Source organism: Sinohyriopsis cumingii, chromosome 10, assembly GCF_028554795.1.
Source record: "Sinohyriopsis cumingii isolate HCF-2022 chromosome 10, ASM2855479v2, whole genome shotgun sequence".
In the NCBI taxonomy this organism is placed as follows: domain Eukaryota; kingdom Metazoa; phylum Mollusca; class Bivalvia; order Unionida; family Unionidae; genus Sinohyriopsis; species Sinohyriopsis cumingii.
Window position 1 is genome coordinate 76,430,593 of NC_142970.1, and position 23,308 is coordinate 76,453,900.

The 23,308-nt window shown below is 35.2% G+C and overlaps 2 protein-coding genes across 3 annotated transcripts in view; one reads left to right on the forward strand and one right to left on the reverse strand.

Moving 5' to 3' along the window:
- Window positions 1-2,739: 2,739 nt before the first annotated feature.
- Window positions 2,740-17,005, reverse strand: LOC149790417 (U6 snRNA-associated Sm-like protein LSm5). The gene is made up of 5 exons (XM_089972465.1): window positions 16,889-17,005; window positions 10,555-10,650; window positions 7,836-7,863; window positions 5,971-6,043; window positions 2,740-3,251 (listed from the first exon to the last, which is right to left on the reverse strand). The coding sequence occupies exons 1-5, from the start codon at window positions 16,929-16,931 to the stop codon at window positions 3,219-3,221; spliced, it is 273 nt and encodes a 90-aa protein (XP_089828591.1). The 5' UTR covers window positions 16,932-17,005; the 3' UTR covers window positions 2,740-3,218.
- A 6,103-nt stretch (window positions 17,006-23,108) lies between these two features.
- The window catches only part of LOC149790418 (kalirin-like), a 536,347-nt gene continuing 536,147 nt past the window's right edge, over window positions 23,109-23,308 (forward strand). For both annotated transcript variants that reach the window (XM_089972467.1, XM_089972468.1), the window contains exon 1: window positions 23,109-23,259. In XM_089972467.1, the coding sequence (XP_089828593.1) occupies window positions 23,193-23,259 (67 nt within the window). In that variant the 5' untranslated portion in view covers window positions 23,109-23,192. The remainder of the gene's footprint in view (window positions 23,260-23,308) is intronic.

Genomic DNA, 23,308 nt, shown 5'->3' on the forward strand with positions numbered 1-23,308 from the left:
TGTCTAGTCTGGCAAAATTAATTTTCCCTATTTTAATAGCTGCTATGTATAGTGTACTTTAGACTAATTCAGGCTGATTTTTTAACACAAGGGAGCCGTCATTTTAGTTAGCAGTGTGCTTAAATCATATAAAATTTCCAAAAGTACAATATTCAAAAGAAATATCATCCACATTACATTAATGTAGCACAGAGGTATGCCAACATTCTTTCCACTGTGCATGTTTTAAATGCAAACTACTTCACCTTACATACGTCACTCTCTCAAAAGTACATATTAATTGGTGAGCGCCCCCTTAGTGAAAACCCCATGTTGATATAATCAGCCATACATGAGGAGAAACAATAACAAGAATTTCACCACATTGGCTATATTAGTTGTCAGGTCCAAGCACAATCGTTTACAATTGGAATTATCTAAGACAATTATTAAGATGGCTGCCATATCAGATGTCAGATAAGGCACCATTTTCATTAACAACTAACAATACAAAGACTTTTGGTTAAAAAAACATTCATTCTGGAAAAGTTGAGATTACATGATTTTCAATAGGATTGATATGGTGGCCATACTGGATGTCAGAGCATCACTATTTTCATTTAGGACGTGCTGGAAATAGGAATGAACGTGTGTATGTAAAGAGTAAAAAGAATTTCCAAGAATTATGTCAAGTTGAGAGATAGCAACAAGCCATTGATTTTTGGAACTCAAGTTTATGCAAGTGTACTAGTGGTTGTTGTTGTTGTTGTTGTGGGGTTTAACGCCATTTTTCAGCACGATGGGCTATACATGGCGGCCAGTATTAATGGTGGAGGAAGAACCCGGAAAACCCCGGAAAGAACCACCGACCCACGAGAAGCTACTGGCAAGCTTTCTCACATGCCCACATTAGCTGAATCTTAGACTCGAACCGCCGCAGACAGAGGTGAGATGGCAGTGATCCGTAACGAAGAGCGCTTTAGACCACTCGGCCACTCGGGGCCCCTGTACTAGTGGTAAATAAAGTCTACGCATACTTTACAAACTTTTCAGTTGAAGATAATGTTTATCGTTGCTGCGTCGAACTTTCATTTACGTTTTTCAGCTTTACAATAGCAGTTGATATTTTGTTACACCTTACTGAAAACTGGTTAAGCATATGAAGAAAAAAGTCAACTGCATTACTGAGATAACTCGTCAAGGTTGGCAGGTCTGTTTATGGTGCAAGTTGTTATATGGCGGAAAGTGTTAGAGCAGATTTTGAAACATGTCAGATCACAAAAAGGGACAAATCAACACCACTTTACAAACTTTAAAATAAGAATAAAAGAATAATCTAATACAGCACTCTGAACATCTGACCATGATCATTGCAGAATTCCAGTTCATGATCATTCAGTGATAGTTGAAGTGAGTGCTGAATATAAATAATTTTTTCAGTATATTTTGTGTTTGCATCTGGTTCTAAACCATACAGAATTTTCCCCAAGTGACAAGAATTTTGATCACCTTCAGAATGAGGTTAGTAGTAAACGCTGTCATTATGGCATGTAATATATATATTACACTTTTGAAGCCCTAATTACACAATTATGCCAGATATAACAGCAATAATTACGCTTATACCTCTCAGGGGGTTGGCATGTATGCATTAGCCACTGTCAGTTCAGAGGGAAAATGTTAATGAAAAGCCATTTCTGTCTGGAATTATCAACATGGTGACGAATGCTCATATCAAGAGGGAATAACATTGAGTTTTCAGTTTGTAAACTAAGCTCTTGAAAGATTGCTCTTAGAAAACGTATACTTAATTCAGTCAAGTAAAGATGATGTATTTCTCAGTTAAATGTCTGTCGGCAAGCTCTTCAACAGCTGAAACAATACTTGCACACATTGCTCACAGCATGCAACTTTTCTTGACTGTTAGATTTTGCCATGTAGTGCCATTTCTTGCCAGTTTCTATAGTTAGTCTGTGTTTGTGTGTTGCCAGTCTGTTTGTTTGTGTTACCAGTCCCTATAGTCGGTGTGTTTGTGTGTGTTGGCAGTCTCTATAGTCAGTCTGTTTGTTTGTGTGTTGCCAGTCTCTATAGCCAGTCTGTTTGTGTGTTGCCAGTCTCTATAGTCAGTGTGCTTGTGTGTTGCCAGTCTCTATAGTCAGTCTGTGTGTTTGTGTGTTGCCAGTCTCTACAGTCAGTGTTTGTGTGTGTTGCCAGTCTCTATAGTCAATCTGTGTGTTTGTGTTGCCAGCCTCTATAGTCAGTCTGTGTTTGTGTGTGTTGCCAGTCTCTATAGTCAGTCTGTGTGTTTGTGTGTGTTGCCAGTCTCTATAGTCGGTGTTTGTGTGCGTTGCCAGTCTCTATAGTCAGTCTGTGTTTGTGTGTTGCCAGTCTCTATAGTCAGTCTGTGTTTGTGTGTTGCCAGTCTCTATAGCCAGTCTGTGTTTGTGTGTGTTGCCAGTGTCTATAGTCAGTCTGTGTTTGTGTGTGTTGCCAGTCTCTATAGGCAGTCTGTGTTTGTGTGTTGCCAATCTTACTGAATGAAGCAATGTAGTTTTATACAATTTAAAAGATACGAAAACGTTGATAAAATACAACTTAAAATAAATCACAGCTTGTGATGGAGACTTTTCTTTCTGCTATCTAATTTTACATTAAAGATAATGCAGGCTTCATCTAGCATTAATGTAGACTGGATTATGTACATTTTAAGTGAGCTGTTTAAAGGTATGAAATAACGCCAAGATAAAAGAAAACAAGAACAAATGTGCACAATTTTAATGATTATTTACAATGACATAACAGCTAAGCTGCCAACATACTGTGAAATCTGGTAAGTAATCAAATCCGTACAAATTAGCATATATGGGAAATATATGCATATTGGCCTTCGGGTATTTTTTTACCCAAAGCAAGCACATGTGTTTTTAAAACTGGAAAGGAAAGTTCAAGGCCTAAACTTTGTCATTAAAGTTTTTCTTTGCCGTGTAACTGATGATTTCATAAGGACTATTTATCTTCTGATGATTCTGCATAGAAACCTTTCTTAAAGTAATGATATTTAATGCAAAACCACATTAAAATGCACTGATAAGTTTGAGTATCAAAACTCTGTAACAATGTCGCATCATAAGCATTTTTATACTGATAAGTGCATTTAAAAATTAAATGCACACTATCTTCACTTCATAAGTATACAAGTTTATTGTCCAGACTTTACAGTAGATTGTAACATCCTCTTGCTATACTTCTGGACCATCTCCACCGGGCACGAGCTGAAAACAAGACGAAGGTTTAAGGTAAAGTGGAGTAACGTTTACAAAAGCAATAACAATGGTCCAAACAATCAAAGACATGTAGTAAAAATAATGATATTTAGTTAGTACTGCATGAATATGGAAAGGACAAAAAAAAATATTTTGACACCTAAATCTCAAACCTAGTCTACAATACCCATGTTTCAAGTATAGTCAAACCTTCCTTAAATGTCAAAATTCAAAACTCGTCGCTCACTAACAACAGGTTGGTGCCATATATACTTGCTTGAAAGTCAGGATCAAGTGCAAACTGCACAGACCCTAATATGCTGTTGTGTAATGTGTGGGAAGATCAAGGTCTACGCAGTTTGTTAGAAGCATTCAGTAGAACAAAAAAACACAGACCCTGATCTGCTAGCATATTATTGCAATGGTGGATAAGGTCTCTGTTTAACACCATTTTTTAGTGGATGATAGACTACACATGGCGGCCAGTACAACTAGTGGAGGAAGAACCCAGGAAAACCTCTGTAAGAATCACCGACTCAAACTACTGGCAAGCTTTCTCACATACCCATATAGGCTGAGCCCAAGACTTGAACCCACATTTAAAGAGCTGAGATGACAGTGATCGATAAAAGCAAGTGCTTTAGACCATCAGTCACCCAGGGCCCCTATATCAGGGTCTATGTTAATTGTACTTGGACATGACTTACAAGCAAGTATCCATGGCAGCATATGCTGGAGTCTTAGCCTTGAAGGATCAAGTGTACAGAGTCTGTCATAAATAGCACTGCAGTAATAACCATCTGCTAAGCAAGTACCTGTCTTTAGAAGTAAAAAGCCTCATTTCACAAGATAAATGTTAAAGACCAGTTTAAATTTTGACTCCCTTATGATCTTAACCTTACCCAGTGTATCCCCCAGGGGTGTAAAATTGAGGGTACAAAAAAACCCTTGGTGTCAAAACTGGGGGTCAAATAAAAAATGTGGGGGTCAAAAAAATACTGACAAATTTTCATATGACTCGTACTTTTTCAGCTTGAAATAGGATATTGCAACTTGCACAACATTCTCGCTCTCTCTCTCTCTCTAAACATACAAATATACCAACATGCACAATTAACAAACAAATGCATTATCCATTTACAGAATAATTGTATTAGTTCCTTTTTCTTTTAAAGTCGTACTTTTAACAGTCTCCTCAAGCAGTATTATAGCCCAACACATTACATATAAGCCAATACAGAAAGCCAAATAAATCTTTCTAACGAAATGGGAGTTAATTTACTGCCTTTCATAGATGATAAAAACGTTTCTTTCGTTTTTTATTTTACATCGAAAAATGCTTTTTTTTACATTTTTTATTTTTTTTGCATTTTTTATATGACTTCATTCACACGAAAAAGCGAAACCGTATGCAGTGCAAGAGAGTGCGAGATGTAGTGTTTGTGTATTGCAAATCTCTGCCTAAAGGAAAAGCTGGACAATATAAATTATATGGAGGAAACCATAGAGTGGTCAGATCAGTCAGATGGTGATAACGACATTGAGTGAAAAAAAAATTCAATGTTATCTGGACTACGGTTTAAAACTTTTGACATTTTTTCATATTTGTATCATTAAAACTTTAAAACTGGTATGTAGCATGTAAATAAGTAAAATATGGATTTTTGTGTTGCCTAAAAACTACTGGAACATTTTTTTTTGTTTTTTATTTATTGAGAATAAAATGCGTTTTTGTTACGTTTTTTATTTTAACATTTTTAACATCTATGCTGCCTTTCATAAAATGTATACTATCATAGGTTTCATTGTACTTCGTCCTACAACACATTTATTCAAATATCCAGGAGGATAATGATTCATCTTCTTTCTAATAAGTTACACTTGAACTTTAAGATCTTTCTTTTATTGCAGCAATAGTTAAAAACAAACAAAATCTGCAATGACCCACTGACTTTGTAATCCAAAAAACGCATTTGTCTCTGCAAGTTTACTGATTTCATTGTTGTGAAATAATGTCTTAGGTTATAATGTGTTCTCCAGATATCTTATGGCAAACGAGGGCAGATTTTTGAAAATTCTAAAATCCTGTCACGAAAAGATTATTCACTTTTGCAGTCTTTGCAATCACGCAATCAGAAGTCGCACCGGTAATCATAATGAATGTGCCGTATTCCAGTCAAGGGAATTATTTTCTCCATTTTTCATTAAAGTTAGTTCCACGGGTACTCTTTTATGTTCTGCTTCTTTCACTTTCTTCGCTATTGCATTTTAGTGCATGATGTTTTAATCTGGTGATCACTTTCTAGTGCAACAAGCCTTGAGATTAAACATCTAGATGACAGCTTGCTGAGCTCGATGGAAATCGCGAGAAGCTTGCGAGATTAGGGGAAGCTACTCAGTCATAACATTGCCTATGCTAGTCTGGTTCATTGTTTTATATGTTCCCTGCGTTGCACTTTGCTATACGAATAGAGGAGCGCAAGACAGGGAGCAAACAAAGCGGGGAACCAGTCAATGCCTATACTCAAAGTATATACGATGCCATACATCGTCCAATGCATTGGGTATTAAATAAATCCTGATAATATTATGAAAATCCTTTGCATCAAAAAAACGAACGGCAACAAAATGTGTGCATCAATTTTCTCCAGCGTGTGTCCCTGACGCACAACTGTGCGTAAAGGGAAATACTGACCTTACCATTGTATTGTGGTTGGTTGATACTCACCATTGTGATATTGTTTCCATTCAACAAAATTTGGTCCAATTTTGTCACTCTTCTGCCTTCGGGGGTGCTCTCACTGAAAAATTATGTCAATGTTTTAAGACTAGTATGGAGAAAACTACATGTGAAACTGTAAATGTTAAATGAATAATCTACTTGCATACTATCTGAATACTCGATCATAACTATTTGATTACTCGATCATAACTATTTGAATACTCAATCATGACTATTTGAATAGTCAATCATGACTATTTGAAAACTCGCTAATAACTACTAGAATACTCACTCATAACTATTTGAATACTCACTCATAACTATTTGAATACTCAATCTTGCTGATAATACTGCTGACAACTGCTGTTTTTTTCTTTCTTTCTTTATTTCTTTGCTAAGAAAATATAAACAGCCTTTAAATTTAAGAAAAGAAACCCACAATTTCAACAACAGACTTTTTTTAATCAAACATTACTATCTTATTACCATCTTATTTTTCAAACACTTGAATGCACATAGCTGGTGCAAGATACTTCAGTGGCTGTCAAAGTGGGGGGGGGCACTGCAAGTTTATGCGCTCTGGGTGAGCTTCGCCATCGAGAGTCCCCCCCCCAACTAGAATAAAAACTCCACAAAATGGCAGCCCCAGGTTGTTGCGAATATCATATGCCTCTTACAATGGCCCTTTTGAAAATTTACACTGATTTGTTAAGCATCTTACCCAACATATTGGTTCTCTTCATTCTAGCCATAAATTTCTGTCTTCTGGATTTGGTAATTTCTGCAACACTTAGCATCAACGTCATTTTTGGATTGGCCAAAGTGACTTGTTCACTTTAAATGAATTTCCTTGACACACTATATATGTAGCATGCAATTGTCAGTGTGGTTAGAGGATGTTGAAGAGCATAATCTGGACTTTTTGTACCACTGTTTTGGGGATGACTACGCGCCAGGATGAACTGTTGATACCAACAGAGTTATCCTCTATGATCCATGAGTAAGACAAATTTTTCTAAGTACTCGAGTAGTATTTAAAGTTGTTGACATATTAAACACAGCACAAAAAACCAACATCTAACACTGTCTAAATATCATTCAATTGCTATAATTAATCAAGACTCTATAACCTTTTTAGCTTAATGTAACATAATAACAATGTTCAGATACTTAATGCAACAAAATAACAATGTTCAGATACTTAATGCAACAAAATAACAATCAGATAATTAATGTAACAAAATAACAATGCTCAGATAATTAATGTAACAAAATAACAATGTTCATACTTAATGCAACAAAATGATGCTTATACTTAATGCAACAAAATAATGCTTAGACAGGGGCCATCTGTTTAGTATGTATGCAAAAATCTGGCAAAGCTTAACCCCTCTCCCCTACACATGCATACTTTCTTACATACACCACCTGCCTACATATGCTTGACACCCACTCCCCAATTCTACTGAACGGCCTAGATTTAATCCATGCTGAAACAATCAAGTATTAATAATATTAATGTGTTTAATAAAACAGTCCACCAACGTAAGTTTGTCTAGTTTCCACTAAAATCAAATGCCGACAGTCTAACTGGCTACATATTAGATAAATTATTATCGAAGTTTCACAACCACCACCATTTCCTACATGTACATACATTATAAGTAGCCACACACCCCCAATACGTAAGTGTATCCGTTTGGGTTAATCCCCCCTCCCCCCTCCATGTGTATGTACTAAATAGATGGCCCCATACTTAATCTAACAAAATAACAATGCTCATACTTAATGTAACAATACTCAGATATCTAATATAACAAAACAATGCTCTAATACCTAATGTAACAAAATAAAAATGCTCTGATACTTACAATTCTGTTACATCTTCCAAAACCATGTCTATGTCAATGGTCAAGGAATTTAACAAACACAAAAATTCACATGACTGAATTTCACTTGGTTGAAAAATAACATAACAAACTGACTGGATAGCTGATAGGGTTAAAAAAGAATAATAAAGACCATTTATTTTAAATTCAAGGTCAACAAGCAAGTTTCAGGAAATGATGTCCCAAGTTTTTGTATTTTTTTTTTTAAAAGAGAGTGAAGTTCTGCAGAAGAAATGGTAGAGTGACAATGGAGATATAGCAAATGGGTAAGGTCCTTTGCAAAGGAAGATACTAATGATGAGACAGAATATTGTTAATGGAACCCAGGTGAAGTATCAACAGTATAAAGCTGTGTGCAAAATAAGAGTCCAACATTCAGGGGATATAACTCCACCTGATGATACAAGGTTAAGATTATCAAATTTTGCTTTAAGTTACATCTATATTGGGCTGCATACAAAATTTTGCTTAAGTTACATCTATATTGGGCTGCATACAAAATTTTGCTTTAAGTTACATCTATATTGGGCTGCATACAAAATTTTGCTTATGTTATATCTATATTGGGCTGCATACAAATTTTGCTTAAGTTACATCTATATTGGGCTGCATACAAAATTTTGCTTTAAGTTACATCTACATTGGGCTGCATACGAAATTTTGCTTTAAGTTACATCTATATTGGGCTGCATACAAAATTTTGCTTTAAGTTACATCTTTATTGGGCTGCATACAAAATTTTGCTTAAGTTACATCTATATTGGGCTGCATACAAAATTTGCTTAAGTTACATCTATATTGGGCTGCATACAAAATGTTCCTTTAAGTTACATCTATATTGGGCTGCATACAAAATTTTCTTTAACTCCAATAATAATTACAGGATTTTATTCTGTGGAAGAAAAAAGATCTAACAATCAGAATCCTGTGCTAACTGATGACAGAAATCAAATGCCAAAAAATCAAACTAAACCATGGTGTTATGTACATAAACTGTCACAGCTAGAGAATTACTGCACAGAAATGATGTGGTATGCTGAGTATATACTGATAATAAAACTCCCAAGTTCTCATCAGTAATAAGCTGGATGCTAAATCTGTCTAAAATCCTAAAAAGAAGGTCGTTTATATGAAAAAAATAAAAGTAAATGGATTTGACAATAAAGGGTCATAACTGTACTAAATGAAAAATAATGTTGACACCTGAGGTATCACCAGTATCAATCTACATGCCAAGTTTGCTTGATGTGCAGTAAACAAGGAGCAATCATACCACTATTAAATAATGAAGCAGAATCCTGATAATCTAGGCTCAGGCTCAAAGCCAATCACAAATAAAGGTGTCACTCCACTGAAATCAAGGGTGGATCTGACAATCAGGGGCTATAACTTGGCTAAATGATGAGGCACAAAATGCTGATAGTCATACTTGGCCTAGGTGCCATGAAGATCAAGATGCATGCTAAATTTAAACCGAAATCCAATAATAAATAGGAGGTGCTGCATCAATGGTAAACAATACTGGGCATGTGCAAAAGCATGTGGGTCTAACAATCAAGGGCAATAACTCTGCTATAACTGGTATTTATAAAAACTGCAAGTTCAAGCAGTGTTGATGATGAAGCAGCAATCTGATGTTTATTTGCTTTATCAGGCAGTTAAATGTCATGGGCTACTCCATGCCCAATAGTGAAATTGCAATTACACAATTTACAAAAACACAGAATTTCTCCTTTGCAAGAAGGTTTCACGAATCTAAACTGAAGAAAATTCTGAATTTTCTGCTTTTCCTTCTGCATTGCCAAGATGAAGATAGATACAGTCATAGTGGCATATGCTGTGTGCAATCTAATATTGCACTTAAAGACTGGCACAATAGCCTCCATTTCAAATGAACCAATCATATTTTAGAACCCAACAACCCAATATAAATGCAATAAATTTACTATAATAATGGAACTGGGCCCCCATTCTATACAGAAAACTGCAGGGAAATTTGTAATTTTTTTTTAATTATTACAAAAAACTGATTTTTAACAAGAAAAATATACACCCGTATTCAGGTCAAAATGACAGGACAAATACGGGAAAAACTGGACACTTGGCAGCTATGCACTATTTCTTTTCAGAAGATGACACCTAATGCCTTACAGATTTAAGTGAAGACATGAATTATTATTATGTTTTTAAAACATTTGTGCAGTCAAAAACAATGGGCATAATGAGTCCTACATATGATCAAATGGAACAGCCTGAAAGTGGCCTTAAGGGATGAATTAAAATCACTGACATCTGGTTTCGAAGAACTTTCTTTGAAATGTAGTCTAGGCTTAAAATGGCATATTGGCAGATGACACAGCTGAAAATGATATAATGACAGATAACATGGATGAAAATGAAAGACTGAAAAACGACATGGATGAAAATGGAATAATGACAGATGACAAATATATTTCTGTCTGCAGTCTGCCTACAGGAAATACAATATGTCAACACATGTAAAATGGTACCATTCTACAAATGAAAGACCTTCTCAAAATGAAAAGATCATCAAGTTGAACTGTATTGATAATGCATCATATTGTGGGATGTGTACTGAGAATAGTATCGATATTTGGCATATTTCACCCTAGTATCAAATATGCAACACAAACAAAAAGAAAATAGTTGCCATGACAACATAAACTTGTACAAAGGATACTGACATAGTCATCAAATCCCAGAAGAATGCCAACAATCTCCTTGTCATTCTTCATAATAATATGAATCTTTGATCCAATACATTTGTCGACCAACTCTGAAAAAAAGAAAAGACAGCAATATTTCATTATTATAATTTGAAACGAAGATAAGCACTATTCCATTAACATAATTTCAAATGAAGAAAAGCAATTCATACCTTCCTTGCTTATAAATAAAAGATTATACATTGTGTACACTCATTAACAACTTGGGTCCAATTCCAAACAACATGGAGTTTCATCTGCCATTACATACAGTAATGTGCTGGCAGTCCAGTCTGCCATTATATAATGTGCTGGCAGTCCGGTCTGCCATTACATACAGTAATGTGCTGGCAGTCCAGTCTGCCATAACATACAGTAATGTGCTGCCAGTCCAGTCTGCCATTACATACAGTAATGTGCTGGCAGTCCAGTCTGCCATTATATAATGTGCTGGCAGTCCAGTCTGCCATTACATACAGTAATGTGCTGGCAGTCCAGTCTGCCATTATATAACGTGCTGGCAGTCCAGGGTCTATGTTGTTTATTGCTGATTACTCCTTAAAAAAGTTGTAACGGCCATGATTGGCTGCCACATTATGTGATGGCAGATCTGGGTGTATCCCTCATACAAGCAAAATTCATATCCTTGAGAATCTCCATGCAAGGCCAAAAAAATATGATAAAGTTTCCAACCAAATAATAAAGCAAGAACTATTTTTAAAAAGTTGATCCAGTTACTAGTATTTTGGAAGATGTAAACAAATTTTATAAGAAACATTAAGAATATCATTTGTATACTAAGGTTTATCAATCAAACAGTAAAACCTTTGAAATTTAAAGATTAAAGTTTCAAATTTTAAAAAATTACTGAGCATATGGTTTATGGGATTTAGTATACACACAAGTTGATATGTTTTGCAACAGTGAGACCTGGGAACTGATCCTCACCTTTAATGATTATGAAAATAACTGGGCCTTAAGAAATCCCTTTCACATTATCTCCCTTGATTTCTTTTTCTCTTTTTTTTCTTCATTTTTCAAATTTTATAGCCCCAATTATGTTTAGAAAAGAAACATAATTTGAGAAACTAACATTCAGGAAAATAGGTTTTAAAAAAATTATATAAATATTTAGAAGTCATAATAATGTATCATTTTCATTACACTCCACATTCAGGGCCCCGAGTAGCCAAGTGGTCTAAAGTGCTCTCCATTACGGATCACTGCCATCTCACCTCTGTCTGCATGGATTCGAGTCTCGGAATCGGCCAATGTGGGTATGTGAGAAAGCTTGCTAGTAGCTTCTCGAGGGTCGGTGGTTCTTTCAGGGGATTTCCCGGATTCTTCCTCCACCATTAATACTGACCGCCATGTATAGCCTATCATGTGCTGAAAAATCGCATTAAACCCTACAAAAACAACAACACTCCACATTCAGATTCTTATCAAAATTTATTTTTTGCATGAGTTTTCTGTATTACGTTTTAAGGAATGTTTCAATTTAAGACATCTTTTAATGGCAGAAAAAATGGAAGTGACATTTTCACCATTCTGCTGTTAAGTTTATATAAACATACCAAGGTATGGATACATCACTATACTAAGAAATAAACATACCAAGGTATGGATACATCACTATACTAAGAAATAAACATACCAAGGTATGGATACATCACTATACGAAGAAATAAACATACCAAGGTATGGATCCATTACTATACTAAGAAATAAACATACCAAGGTATCAATACATCACTATACTAGGAAATAAACATACCAAAGTATGGATACATCACTATACTAAGAAATAAACATACCAAGATATGGATACATCACTATACTAAGAAATAAACACACCTAGGTATCAATACATCACTATACTAAGAAATAAACATACCAAGGTATGGATACATCACTATACTAAGAAATAAACATACCAAGGTATGGATACATCACTGTACTAAGAAATAAACATACCAAGGTATGGACACATCACTATACTAAGAAATAAACATACCAAGGTATGGATACATCACTGTACTAAGAAATAAACATACCAAGGTATCAATACATCACTATACTAAGAAATAAACATACCAAGGTATGGACACATCACTATACTAAGAAATAAACATACCAAGGTATCAATACATCACTATACTAAGAAATAAAAAGACAAGGCAAATGGTTAGGGTTAAAGTAATTAATTAAAAGCTGATAATTTGGAGAATTACCAAAAATATGAATTATGAAATATATGAATGAGTAAATGACATGAGAATCTATTTATGGTTTGGATCATAAAATGAAATAGAAATATTTATTAACTTGGGATCTCATGCAGTTACATGTATTTAACTTTCATGAAACCAGGATGTTACAATAAAGTGACTAGTAGTAAAATCAAATATCAAACAGATACTGTCCTTTTCTGACAAAGCAATAAAAACAATGACTTAGTCAGTAAGCCAGATGCATCTAACAAGCTCAAAAAACTTAAAAAATGCTGAAAAGGCACATTTCTGACCTAATTAGAGCACCAGACACAATAAACAGGCCTTCAAATTACTATCTGCAACATCTTGTCTTTGCTTTATCATCATATATACTTTATACTCTTTCCTTAATCTGAGTAGATGGACGTAAGTGATTCATTAACAACTCGAGGGTTACATACTTTGCACTATGTGATAGCATCTTTGTTGTTTGCAATTGGACTCCAATTATAATCAAGTATCTCAAAGTGTGATGGCTAGTTACCTGAAATAACTCTAACAATACACGTGGTACTGGAATTTTCAACTTATTTTCATGACAGAAATCTACAAAACTATCAACAAAATAGATTCATCTAAAATTGTTTTATTGGCCTGTTAAAAGACATACACATATCCACCCCAAAAAAATTAAAGAGGCCCAAGCAGACCTGAGATCACTCACCTGAAAGATATCTGCCTAATAGTCGAATGCAAGTGAAGTTAGCAAGCAAAGAAATTCAAGTCAGTGGGATACTCATTTGATGTGATGTGATGAAAACAAATGTTTCAAGGTTTATTTAGCCACTAGATCAGATGATGGTGGAAATACAGGTACAACAGTTTGAGAATTCAGAGGGTTCCATTTTTTTTATCTGATGGCAACATCATTTGTCTAATGCTAAAAAGCCTCTGCATCTTGGTATCAAAGTTGGTAAAATTCTGCGGTGCAAATGTTTCTTTTTGTCTACTTTTAGTAATGGCAGCCATATTTCTTGGTGGGATAAAAGGATGAGAAGAATCTTGAAAAGAAACAATCTAAACACATTCTTCAATATTAATATATTTTTTATTTTTTTGGTTAAAGAAACATACTTCAAATTAATTCGATTTCAGCTTTCCTGGCTTCCATTGCATTCCAGACAAATGAAATGTAGGTCAATGAATACTTGAAAACAGATCCATTTGCTTCTGTAAGAATTTGAATTTATTAGAACAAAGACAGAGCAAATAAAGTCAGACTAAAACATTATTACTTTAATTTGTAGAAAAGCATCAATATGGGCTGCCAAGTATGTGAGATATTCTTGAAAATGTGACTTTTCATTATGATGTTATTTGACTTCAGAACAAGCACTGTTATTTAGGCAGTAAGAATTCTAACGCAAAACATAAATATCTGGGTTGATGTCTTAAACTCTATGACTAGCCAGGCACTTTACAAGATCCAGCTTATATATTAGAAATACTAATTTATAAGCACTTTAAAAAGAATGAAATCACTTATTACTTACTTGTTAATCACATATTCAGAACAAAAGTATCTACATATTTTGTCCTTCATATATTGCTGGTCAAATATGGCTTAAAACCAAATAAACAATGAAAAGCGCTAACGAAAATATTAGTCCTACAAGTTTTGACCTCAACACTGATATTTATATTTTGGGTGTCAGGGTCTTACTGCCTAACTAACAGCACTGTGTAGTGTGTTCTGATGTTGACTAACATTGTAACGGAAGTAAAATATTCAGAAATATCTCACACAAATGTCAACCAATAAAGACACTTTTCTACAAAGTAAAGTCATATTTTAGTCAGACTTTTCTTATTCTGATGTCTTTTCTCTAACAAATTCAAATTCTCACAAAAAATGGACCCGTTTACAAGTTTAACTGGCCTACATTTCAGTTGGCTTGAAAGCGATGAAAGCTGGGAATGCCAAAATCAGGTTAAGTTGAAATAATATTCTTTAGTGAAATGAATAAAAATATATTATGAATATTTGACTCCTAAGCAACATTTTGTTTCGTTCAAGAAATATATCCCACGCATGAGGTATAAAGGTACAAACTGTACCCCAGGTGGGCAAAAGTTAAGGTGTAGGGAACATTGTATTCAGAAATAAACAACAACACTGCTAGTTGTGATTGGTGCATTATTTAAGAGTTGTACTTTCTATTAGGCTTTTTTTTTATAAAGTTAAGCCTCTGCTGCTTTTACCAGCTTTAATTCCTTTATCATAAGCTACATATCCCTTTTAGATACACACTTTCCTCTTGTTTTTAACTCCATGTGACTCACTGTACTTATTGTTTATATTTGGCATTTTTCTGTATTTTATTCCCCAAATCCAACATAACCACTCAGAAGCTGTGATCTAATATATTTGGTGACTGATTGGCTTACTGTATGAATTTTATTCACAACACAAAGGAGGGAAGCTTTCTATTTGTGTTAAAAGAGGATGGGTAGGTAGACCTTTGTGTGAGGACAGGGGGTTAGTGACCTCATGTATCTGCACACAGTACAAAGTGTTCAAAGCTTATACTTTATAATAAGACTGGGTTATGTCCACCTGTCTCTGGTGTTAAGTTCTGCATCTACCAAAGAAATATAAAGTCCTTAATTTTAAGAAAATTGTGCTTTTTGAAGTAGAAGAGGTACATACTATTTGGTACATTGACCTTTGACCTAGTTATTACATAATATGATATAATGTGATTTAACCCATATCACCCATGTGAAGTTCAATAAGTGCTGATATAAATAGAGTACAACTCATAGTTAAAACAATTCATTTTATTCCCAAAATATAGTTTGGTAGTAAAGCACAAATATGAAAACAGCAGCTGAAATAGTTCAAAGACAATTACATACACATTAATATATGACACAGTTTGTTACCTCATAAAATTGTTTTGAGAAGCGAGACTAAGTTTGTTCCTTGTATAGTCCCGAGCTATATCACAGATTATTGAAACAATTAAGGTTGGCTATAGGTATAATGGTACCAAATATACAAACCCAGGTGGGCAGAGCTTAATGTGTAGGGAACATTGTATTCAGAAATAAACAACACTAGCTGTGATTGGTGAATTATGTAAGAGCTGTACTTTCTGTTAGGCTTAAGAAAAAGTTAAGCCTTTTGGTACACATGGCTGAAAATGTGACAAGATAACTCTTACCCCTGTCTAGTTCCAGCAGAGTTATTTCTCTTAAATACAATGGAGTAACTGGTTTTGTCTTTGTCAAACTGACAATCTAACATTATTCTCTATGACAGTGTGTGACATGCATGATGAGGTAGGATGGAAAGTATATATCACAAAACATTAGCAATGAGGTCTATGGAAAAACAATTGGTATCGTGATACCATGAACCTACTTGAACATACTTTGGCATACCTCAACTCCCGTCACATTTTAACAAATTCACATGTATGTCAATGGAACATGAAAATGCATCCATTTGTGAGTGTCAGATTTTGATTCAACCAGGATAAAACCAGCACAGAAATTATATTAATTACATATCAATTTGTGGTAGTGTCCACATGGACTGCCAAGTGTGATATTCCTAAAACTTTGACTACTCGTTCCGATGTCAACATACATCGGAACATGCTATATAAGAGCGTTATTTGAGTAGTAAGACGAATCACTAAAACATAAATAGCATGTGATTACGTCTTACATACAGGACTAACGAAAATATATGACGAGACAAACTGACATCCATAAAACACAGCGTCGTACTGGTCTATTTCTGCATCCTTTTTGTGAGTAATAGTACGCAACAAATTAAATAACAAAGCTAAGTTCAAGAAAGGCAAAGTATCCATGTAATGAAGCAAGATGAAAGTACAAACTAACCTAGAGTAAAGAGCTGGAATGGGTTCTTAACATCGAAAATAGGTTACGCCTTCATGCTGCTACTGTTTTGCAACATTGTCACGAGTATAAATAAAAAACATGGCAATAAAAGAACGCTACAATTTTTAAAAATATCAAATTCATCCCTTATTTAAGGCAAATTTAAGTGCATAACTACCCAGAGGCAAGAGCTGTGATGGATTCGAGAAAGTAGTCGTCATTGTCAAGATTCACTTTTTAAAAACAAAGGCTTGTTTGAAAAACAAATGAAGATTAAAAAGCGTTTGTGTAACAGTGATTCAGGCTGATGTGTATAATTAAATTATCTACCTTTTCAATAATATCCGAAGACAAAACAAAATCGTCCAATTTTTTTAAAAAACGTTTTATCAAAAAGATGAGAAAAAAAACATGGTATTTTTTAAAAAGTCATTTCTCGCTCATTTAATTTTTTAACATTCTATTAGGGAAAAAAAGTTTATTTATGACAAGTAAATACTAAATCACACATATTGATTGCTCACATTTTCATTTATGACAAAAGTTTATATATATATATATATATATATATATATATATATATATATATATATATATATATATGTGTGTGTGTGTGTGTGTGTGTGCATGCATGCATGCAGAAATTAATAAACGTGGTACCACGCACTGTATGAATCATATCCTAGAGGCATCATCAGTTCGACCATTCATCGTGGGTTAGGAGTGGTGGCTTGCTTAAACGCTTACAACAACAAATATTCTATTGTGGAGACATGTTACGTCACATTTAGCAGTCGTAAAATGAAAACATTTGAGAACAGTCTGCCCGCTAATTTGCAACCTATGTATTAAAAAAAAAAAAAAAAAAAAAAAAAAAATTGCATGTTGAATTGACAAACTATGTAGGTACTCCACTAATTTGGACAAAATCTTGTTCAACCATTCGTAGATATGACATTAGGTCAACACTGTCCGGTCGATCATATTGGGTAGCGATTTATTTATAACATGCAGTACCATGTTAGACTCTCGTTTTCGAACCTAGCGTTACTTTCGTCTTGCTGATTATTTTCAGATTGCATTATTACAAAATTTGTTAATATTATTCTTTACAAATCGTTCGAATAACTTTTAGCATGTTATATGTAGTAAATATTTAGTTATGTGAGAAAAAATATAAAGCTGTAAGGAGTTCGTTCACTCTTAAAATTAATACGCGCATCAGTGGAAAAATGGATGGCGCAAATCTTTTGGAATATAAACTTTACAAAATAAATGTAAACATGACGTACAACAAGAACAAATATAAAACGTACAACTGTTGCACTTTTGTGAAATTGATATATATAAAAGATAAAGATAACAAATGTAAAACCCATAAAACATGGTAAATGTTTGTTGGTTTTTATTTTTTATTTTTATTTGATATCAACCGCTTTCCCTCCAAAAGTCAAAGATTTCATCGGGTAGATGTGGTATGGAATCTATAAACAGTTTCTTCATGCAGTTCACATCAAAATACGTATATCTCATGGCGTGGAAATCAAAACACCCAACACATCAAAGTCAAAGGCCGGAAAGGATAAAAATCGAGTCAATCACCCACTCGAATGAGTCAAAGAGCGAGTTTTGAGTGACTGAATGTTGGTGATGACGTCACAGTAAAATGATGAAGACAGGTGTCCAAAGAGACTACAAGCAAGTCGAGAAGGTGGTTTGACCACGAATCTTGGGGCTATATAACGGTTATTAAAATAAGTTCAGCCGTGGAGGCCCTTATGTTTTGAAGTACGTGTGTGATCACCATGAACGCGTCAGCGAGCACATGATCCCACTTAAAAACTGAATGCGTCAACTGCCAAAGTTTCTGGTTGGGGACTGTGATGCGTAAATTGAAAGACTGTTGCTTACCTTTATCGCAAATAAATCCAACAAGGGTCTCCATCGAATTCTGAACAAGGAACCTTCTTGCAGAGAAAATTCCATGAAGTAATATTTTGCCCTTGATAGACAGACTGTCCTACAAAATATTATTTTTGCCAGGACTATGAAGAACTCAGAGGCAATCCCTTCGGAGGTTGCCTACTGAAAGAATTTCCAAACTTGCATGCAGATATAAAAAGGGTATGTGTGCCTCTGTTTCTTAAGGAAAGCTAACACATAAGTATTGTCGGAGAAACGTCCATTACTCAACGACGTCTTATTTTGTAAAGGCCCCCCCAGATGGATTATGAAGTCTGCGCTAATTTCCAACTTATTGATGTAGAGAGCAAATTCTTCCAGGATCCAGGTACTCTGAAGAATAAATCCTTCTCGCTCTTGAAGATCGACCCATTCCGAATCAGACGCGTCTGCGAATTAATAGAGGTGGAGTTTAGGTCCGAGAATGATTACTTCGGACATAACCCGGTCCAGATTTGTGCACTAGATCAGATAATAATGGAAAATGAAGACGTAGATCAAAATGATAATTCAGAGAGTCCATGTGTGGTGATCAGTTTATCAGATGGAGATACGTGAAGGCGCAAGAGCGGTCTGCCTTTGGAAACCTAGTACGCTGCAGACTTCACGGTTTTCAAAGGAGAAAGAAACAGAAGAGACGTCAACGTGATATTGGCCCTCGGTGCCTCGAAAAAGGACAGGATATCGTCTGCTCTGTTATCAAGGTTTGGCAAAAGACCCAGCCTAGTCACTATGGACCAAATGCAAGACAGAACTGGCCTGAGAGACTCCAACCGGTTATTATGGTTAAACCAGTCGTCCACCTATTGATCTCATTTGTGGGGAAAAGATATGGATTTGAAGGTGCGCATCCTGTAAATCGATGGAGACATCCCAGTTGTCGGGTCTTATGACATTCATCACGGAAGCCGTGGACTCCATTTGGAAAGGTTCACCGTGCAAAAATCTGTTTAAGAAGAAAATGTAGATCATTAGCCGAAATGTTCCCTCATATTTGGTATTAGGATAATCGGGAATAGAAGTCCAGATATTGCACGTTGAACACCCTATCTAGTGTACCCTTCCGGAGAAGGAAAAACACATGTTCGTTTAATCGCACCAGATTCGGCTGATGGTCGGACATGGATGGGGTGGGGATTACTAGAGATCTAAATCTCATAACCAAAGCCGATATCATCCTTTAATCCTAGAGAGGATCCAGCCACCGTCCGTGATGCCGGACGAAACCTTTCAAAGAGTTTAGCCTGGCATCTACGGGAACCAAAGGGACACACTGTAGGAGAAGGAGAGTCATAATGATTGTCTCCTTCTTTTAGGAAAGGATGAAGGGCCCGCAAACATCCTCTCTCGGCCCTTGCGTCGGCCCCTTTTAGGGTACAACAACCATGAGGGACATCTGAATCATGGTTGCTGCTTTGATTTTGGCTCCATGAATTTCAAAGACATTGCTCACGGTCCCTGTAGCCTGTCGGGATGATTTCTCTCTTTGCCCGATTTTGACAGGCTAAGAGCGGATGGAAGAACGTTTGTTGCTGGTCTCTCGACTACTGGGAAATGACGGGGGAATGAGTTCGTCTAAGAGGGCCCCGGCTTTCAGGGTATCAACTCTTACGATGTTCTTACTGTGCTATTAGATGTGTACAAAGCAACATTCTGCCAAAGTGGAGAAGCTCTGCTAATAAAGTCATCTACAAGAATAACGCATGCCTTATGGGAACACTAGAGTTGAATAATTAAAAATATGAAGAAGAAAAAACACATTTGGATGATGATGATTAATACTATCACTTACTGCTGTTTTGAGAATGATTAGGTGTTGAATCACACAACACGCTCATGAAAACAAACACTGGTATGAGACATCCTTGCGGGAAACAAAAGTAGCAACGGCCACATTAAACAGAATATAAATTCCAAAGATTTATACTGTTGTAAAATAAATAAAATAGAATCAAGATAAGGCCGCAAGGCATTTGGCAACGATAAGAATACAGCAGATACCGGAGCTAGAAAAGGAATAAAATAATTCTAAATGACAAAAAAATGTACCCGAAAACCTTCGGGTGGTTGGGTAACGATAATGCTAAGTTTAAAAAAAAAAATACAAAATGAGAGAGAGAGAGAGAGAGAGATAGAGAGAGAGAGAGAGAGAGAGAGAGAGAGAGAGAGAGAGAGAAATTTATGTCTGAATATGAATAATTCTACATCTAAAGGTATTATTATAAAACCATACATGTAATGAAAAATGTTAATTTCAAGACGCATGCACAAAGCGAAGACAATTTTCTTCGAATAGTCATTTAAACTGTCTACAAGATGGAGGTCAGCCGAAAAATAACTAGCGATGTTGTGCTCATTGGCCAGAGAGTACGAATTGGACTTCATGACATTCTTGAGTCTCCATATAGGTAAATAAATTCCCATTGTACTATGTATGGTATTTTCCGTCCCGAAAAGAACAAACCTCGCAGCTGGAATATTAAATACCAAACTATAGTTTAGATTCGTTGTCACAAATTCTATCCAAAAAGTTTTTATATGTATGAAATCTATATGCTGATCAAATAAGAGGAGATAATTATTTTTAGCAGTGGGATCGAATCAGTTCCCAAATCGGGTGGAAAACTTTACGTCATCGGATAAGCATAGTAAGAGTTTGCTTAACTATGAATGACACCTGGACAGAATTGATTATAAAACATACATGTATATAACTTCGACCGCTCAGCCTTAATAAGAAAAAGGAGCGTAGCGACGATGGAAAAGTGCGAACTGAATCATTGGGACGCAGAACGTCATGCAATGCGCAGTACATAGATGTATGAGTCGAGTCTTAGTTATTCAGCAAAGTAAATATACATTATATCTGTGTGAGTCAGGTCAATACAGATATTACGAAAGAGGACTCTAGACCAAACGACAAGCAATAAAAGAACCGCGTAAAAGTTTTCTTTTTTAAAACAGAAAAAGGATTGTATTTAAGATATCACATAGATATAAATTAATGATTTAAAAATGAAAAACAATAAACAATAATAATAATAATGATGATGATGATGATGATGATGATGATACATATAGTAGTAGTAGTAGCAATAGTAAAGGTAATTTACTCACAAATATCCCTTACCCGAATACTCTTCCACAAACATGTACTTCATATCTCTTTGAATGATAATAAACTGCAAATTTAAATAATATAGTGTTGAGAATTACATTATTCACTGTGAACTTGCATACTCCTATAGAAAGTATTTATTTTTCATCTAATTGTATTTCATTATTTATCACATAAAATTGTCACAGGCATATAATTGTATAAAGTATATAAACAGTGACGTTATTTTATATCGCTATCGCGGTCGCCGTAACCGGCAAAAGTAAAGATCTGCGATATAGATCCACAACCTTGGCCAGCGAAGATGAGATCCATCGTTCCAACCCCCACCCGCAATTATCATACTGAGCACTAATACAGAGCACCATGTTTACCATAATCAGCCATGTCCTTAGCATTAGTACGTGTCCATGGATATGTGCTTGTCAAATATAAATAGCAATAGTCAGCCCCCACCCTCCCATGCAATTGTCTGTGAGCTGTAACCTCGTAGTCACTCGTATTCGGTGCGCTGCGTAGAAAATTAGTATTAACGTAGTTATACTATCGTGACATTATTGCTGACAATGGCTATATCGTGAAACAGTATTTAAGACAACATCACTAATATAGAATAGAAAGAAAGACCATCACCCCCCGCTGACATGTGCTTCTTGCAAAAAATGTTCAAAGATTTATACAACACGCTTACAACGATCGGTTATTTTGCTAAAATAAATGCGTTTATTTGGTTGCAGTACACCAAAGGTCCCGCATGCGTTTCTTTTATTTTGTAGGCACTAAATATCCAGATTTTACATTGATTTTTAGAGATACTTGCTTGGATTATTTAGTACAATATTTTGTGTTGGTTTGGTTGAAACATACATACGTACATGATACACACATACATACATTATTCCATTGCATATACCAGTCTCTTTAAAGTTAATTTTTTTTTTTTTTTGGTGGTAAGCAGACTCCCACTCACCCTTCTCCCAAGACAAACCTGTAAACATCAAATAAGGTTTAAAAAAATTACTATTACACCGTTCCATAGGCGCGGGATGCAGATTATCACCAGCATTTAAAAATAGTAGCAAACAAATTGAGCCATGATCTAAACCGATTAACTATAAGGAATCTCAAATTTATGACATTTTATTATATAGAAAATAACGTTTTCTTTTAAAAGCTGGAGTATATCGGTTTTATGTATTTGATTTTGATAATTTGTTGACATCTTTAAACCATCCCGCTTGCGCACAAGATCTGAGAACAACAGCACTTTCCGTCCAAATTGGCGGAAGTTACCGATCTTTGCCGAGCTTATGTTATTAAAATGGCTGCCGAGGAGAGGAACACAAAAGATGAAGATGGATTTATGTAACTTTGATGCAACTATGGTTTAATATTTTTGGCCATGAGTTCAAGTGAGCATTCAGGTGATTCTTCAGTCGACAGAGATGTGGAGTTTTACTATCGTCCAGGTAAAAGTGTTCCAGATATTTATTAGCATGGACTCAGTGTCATCGAGTT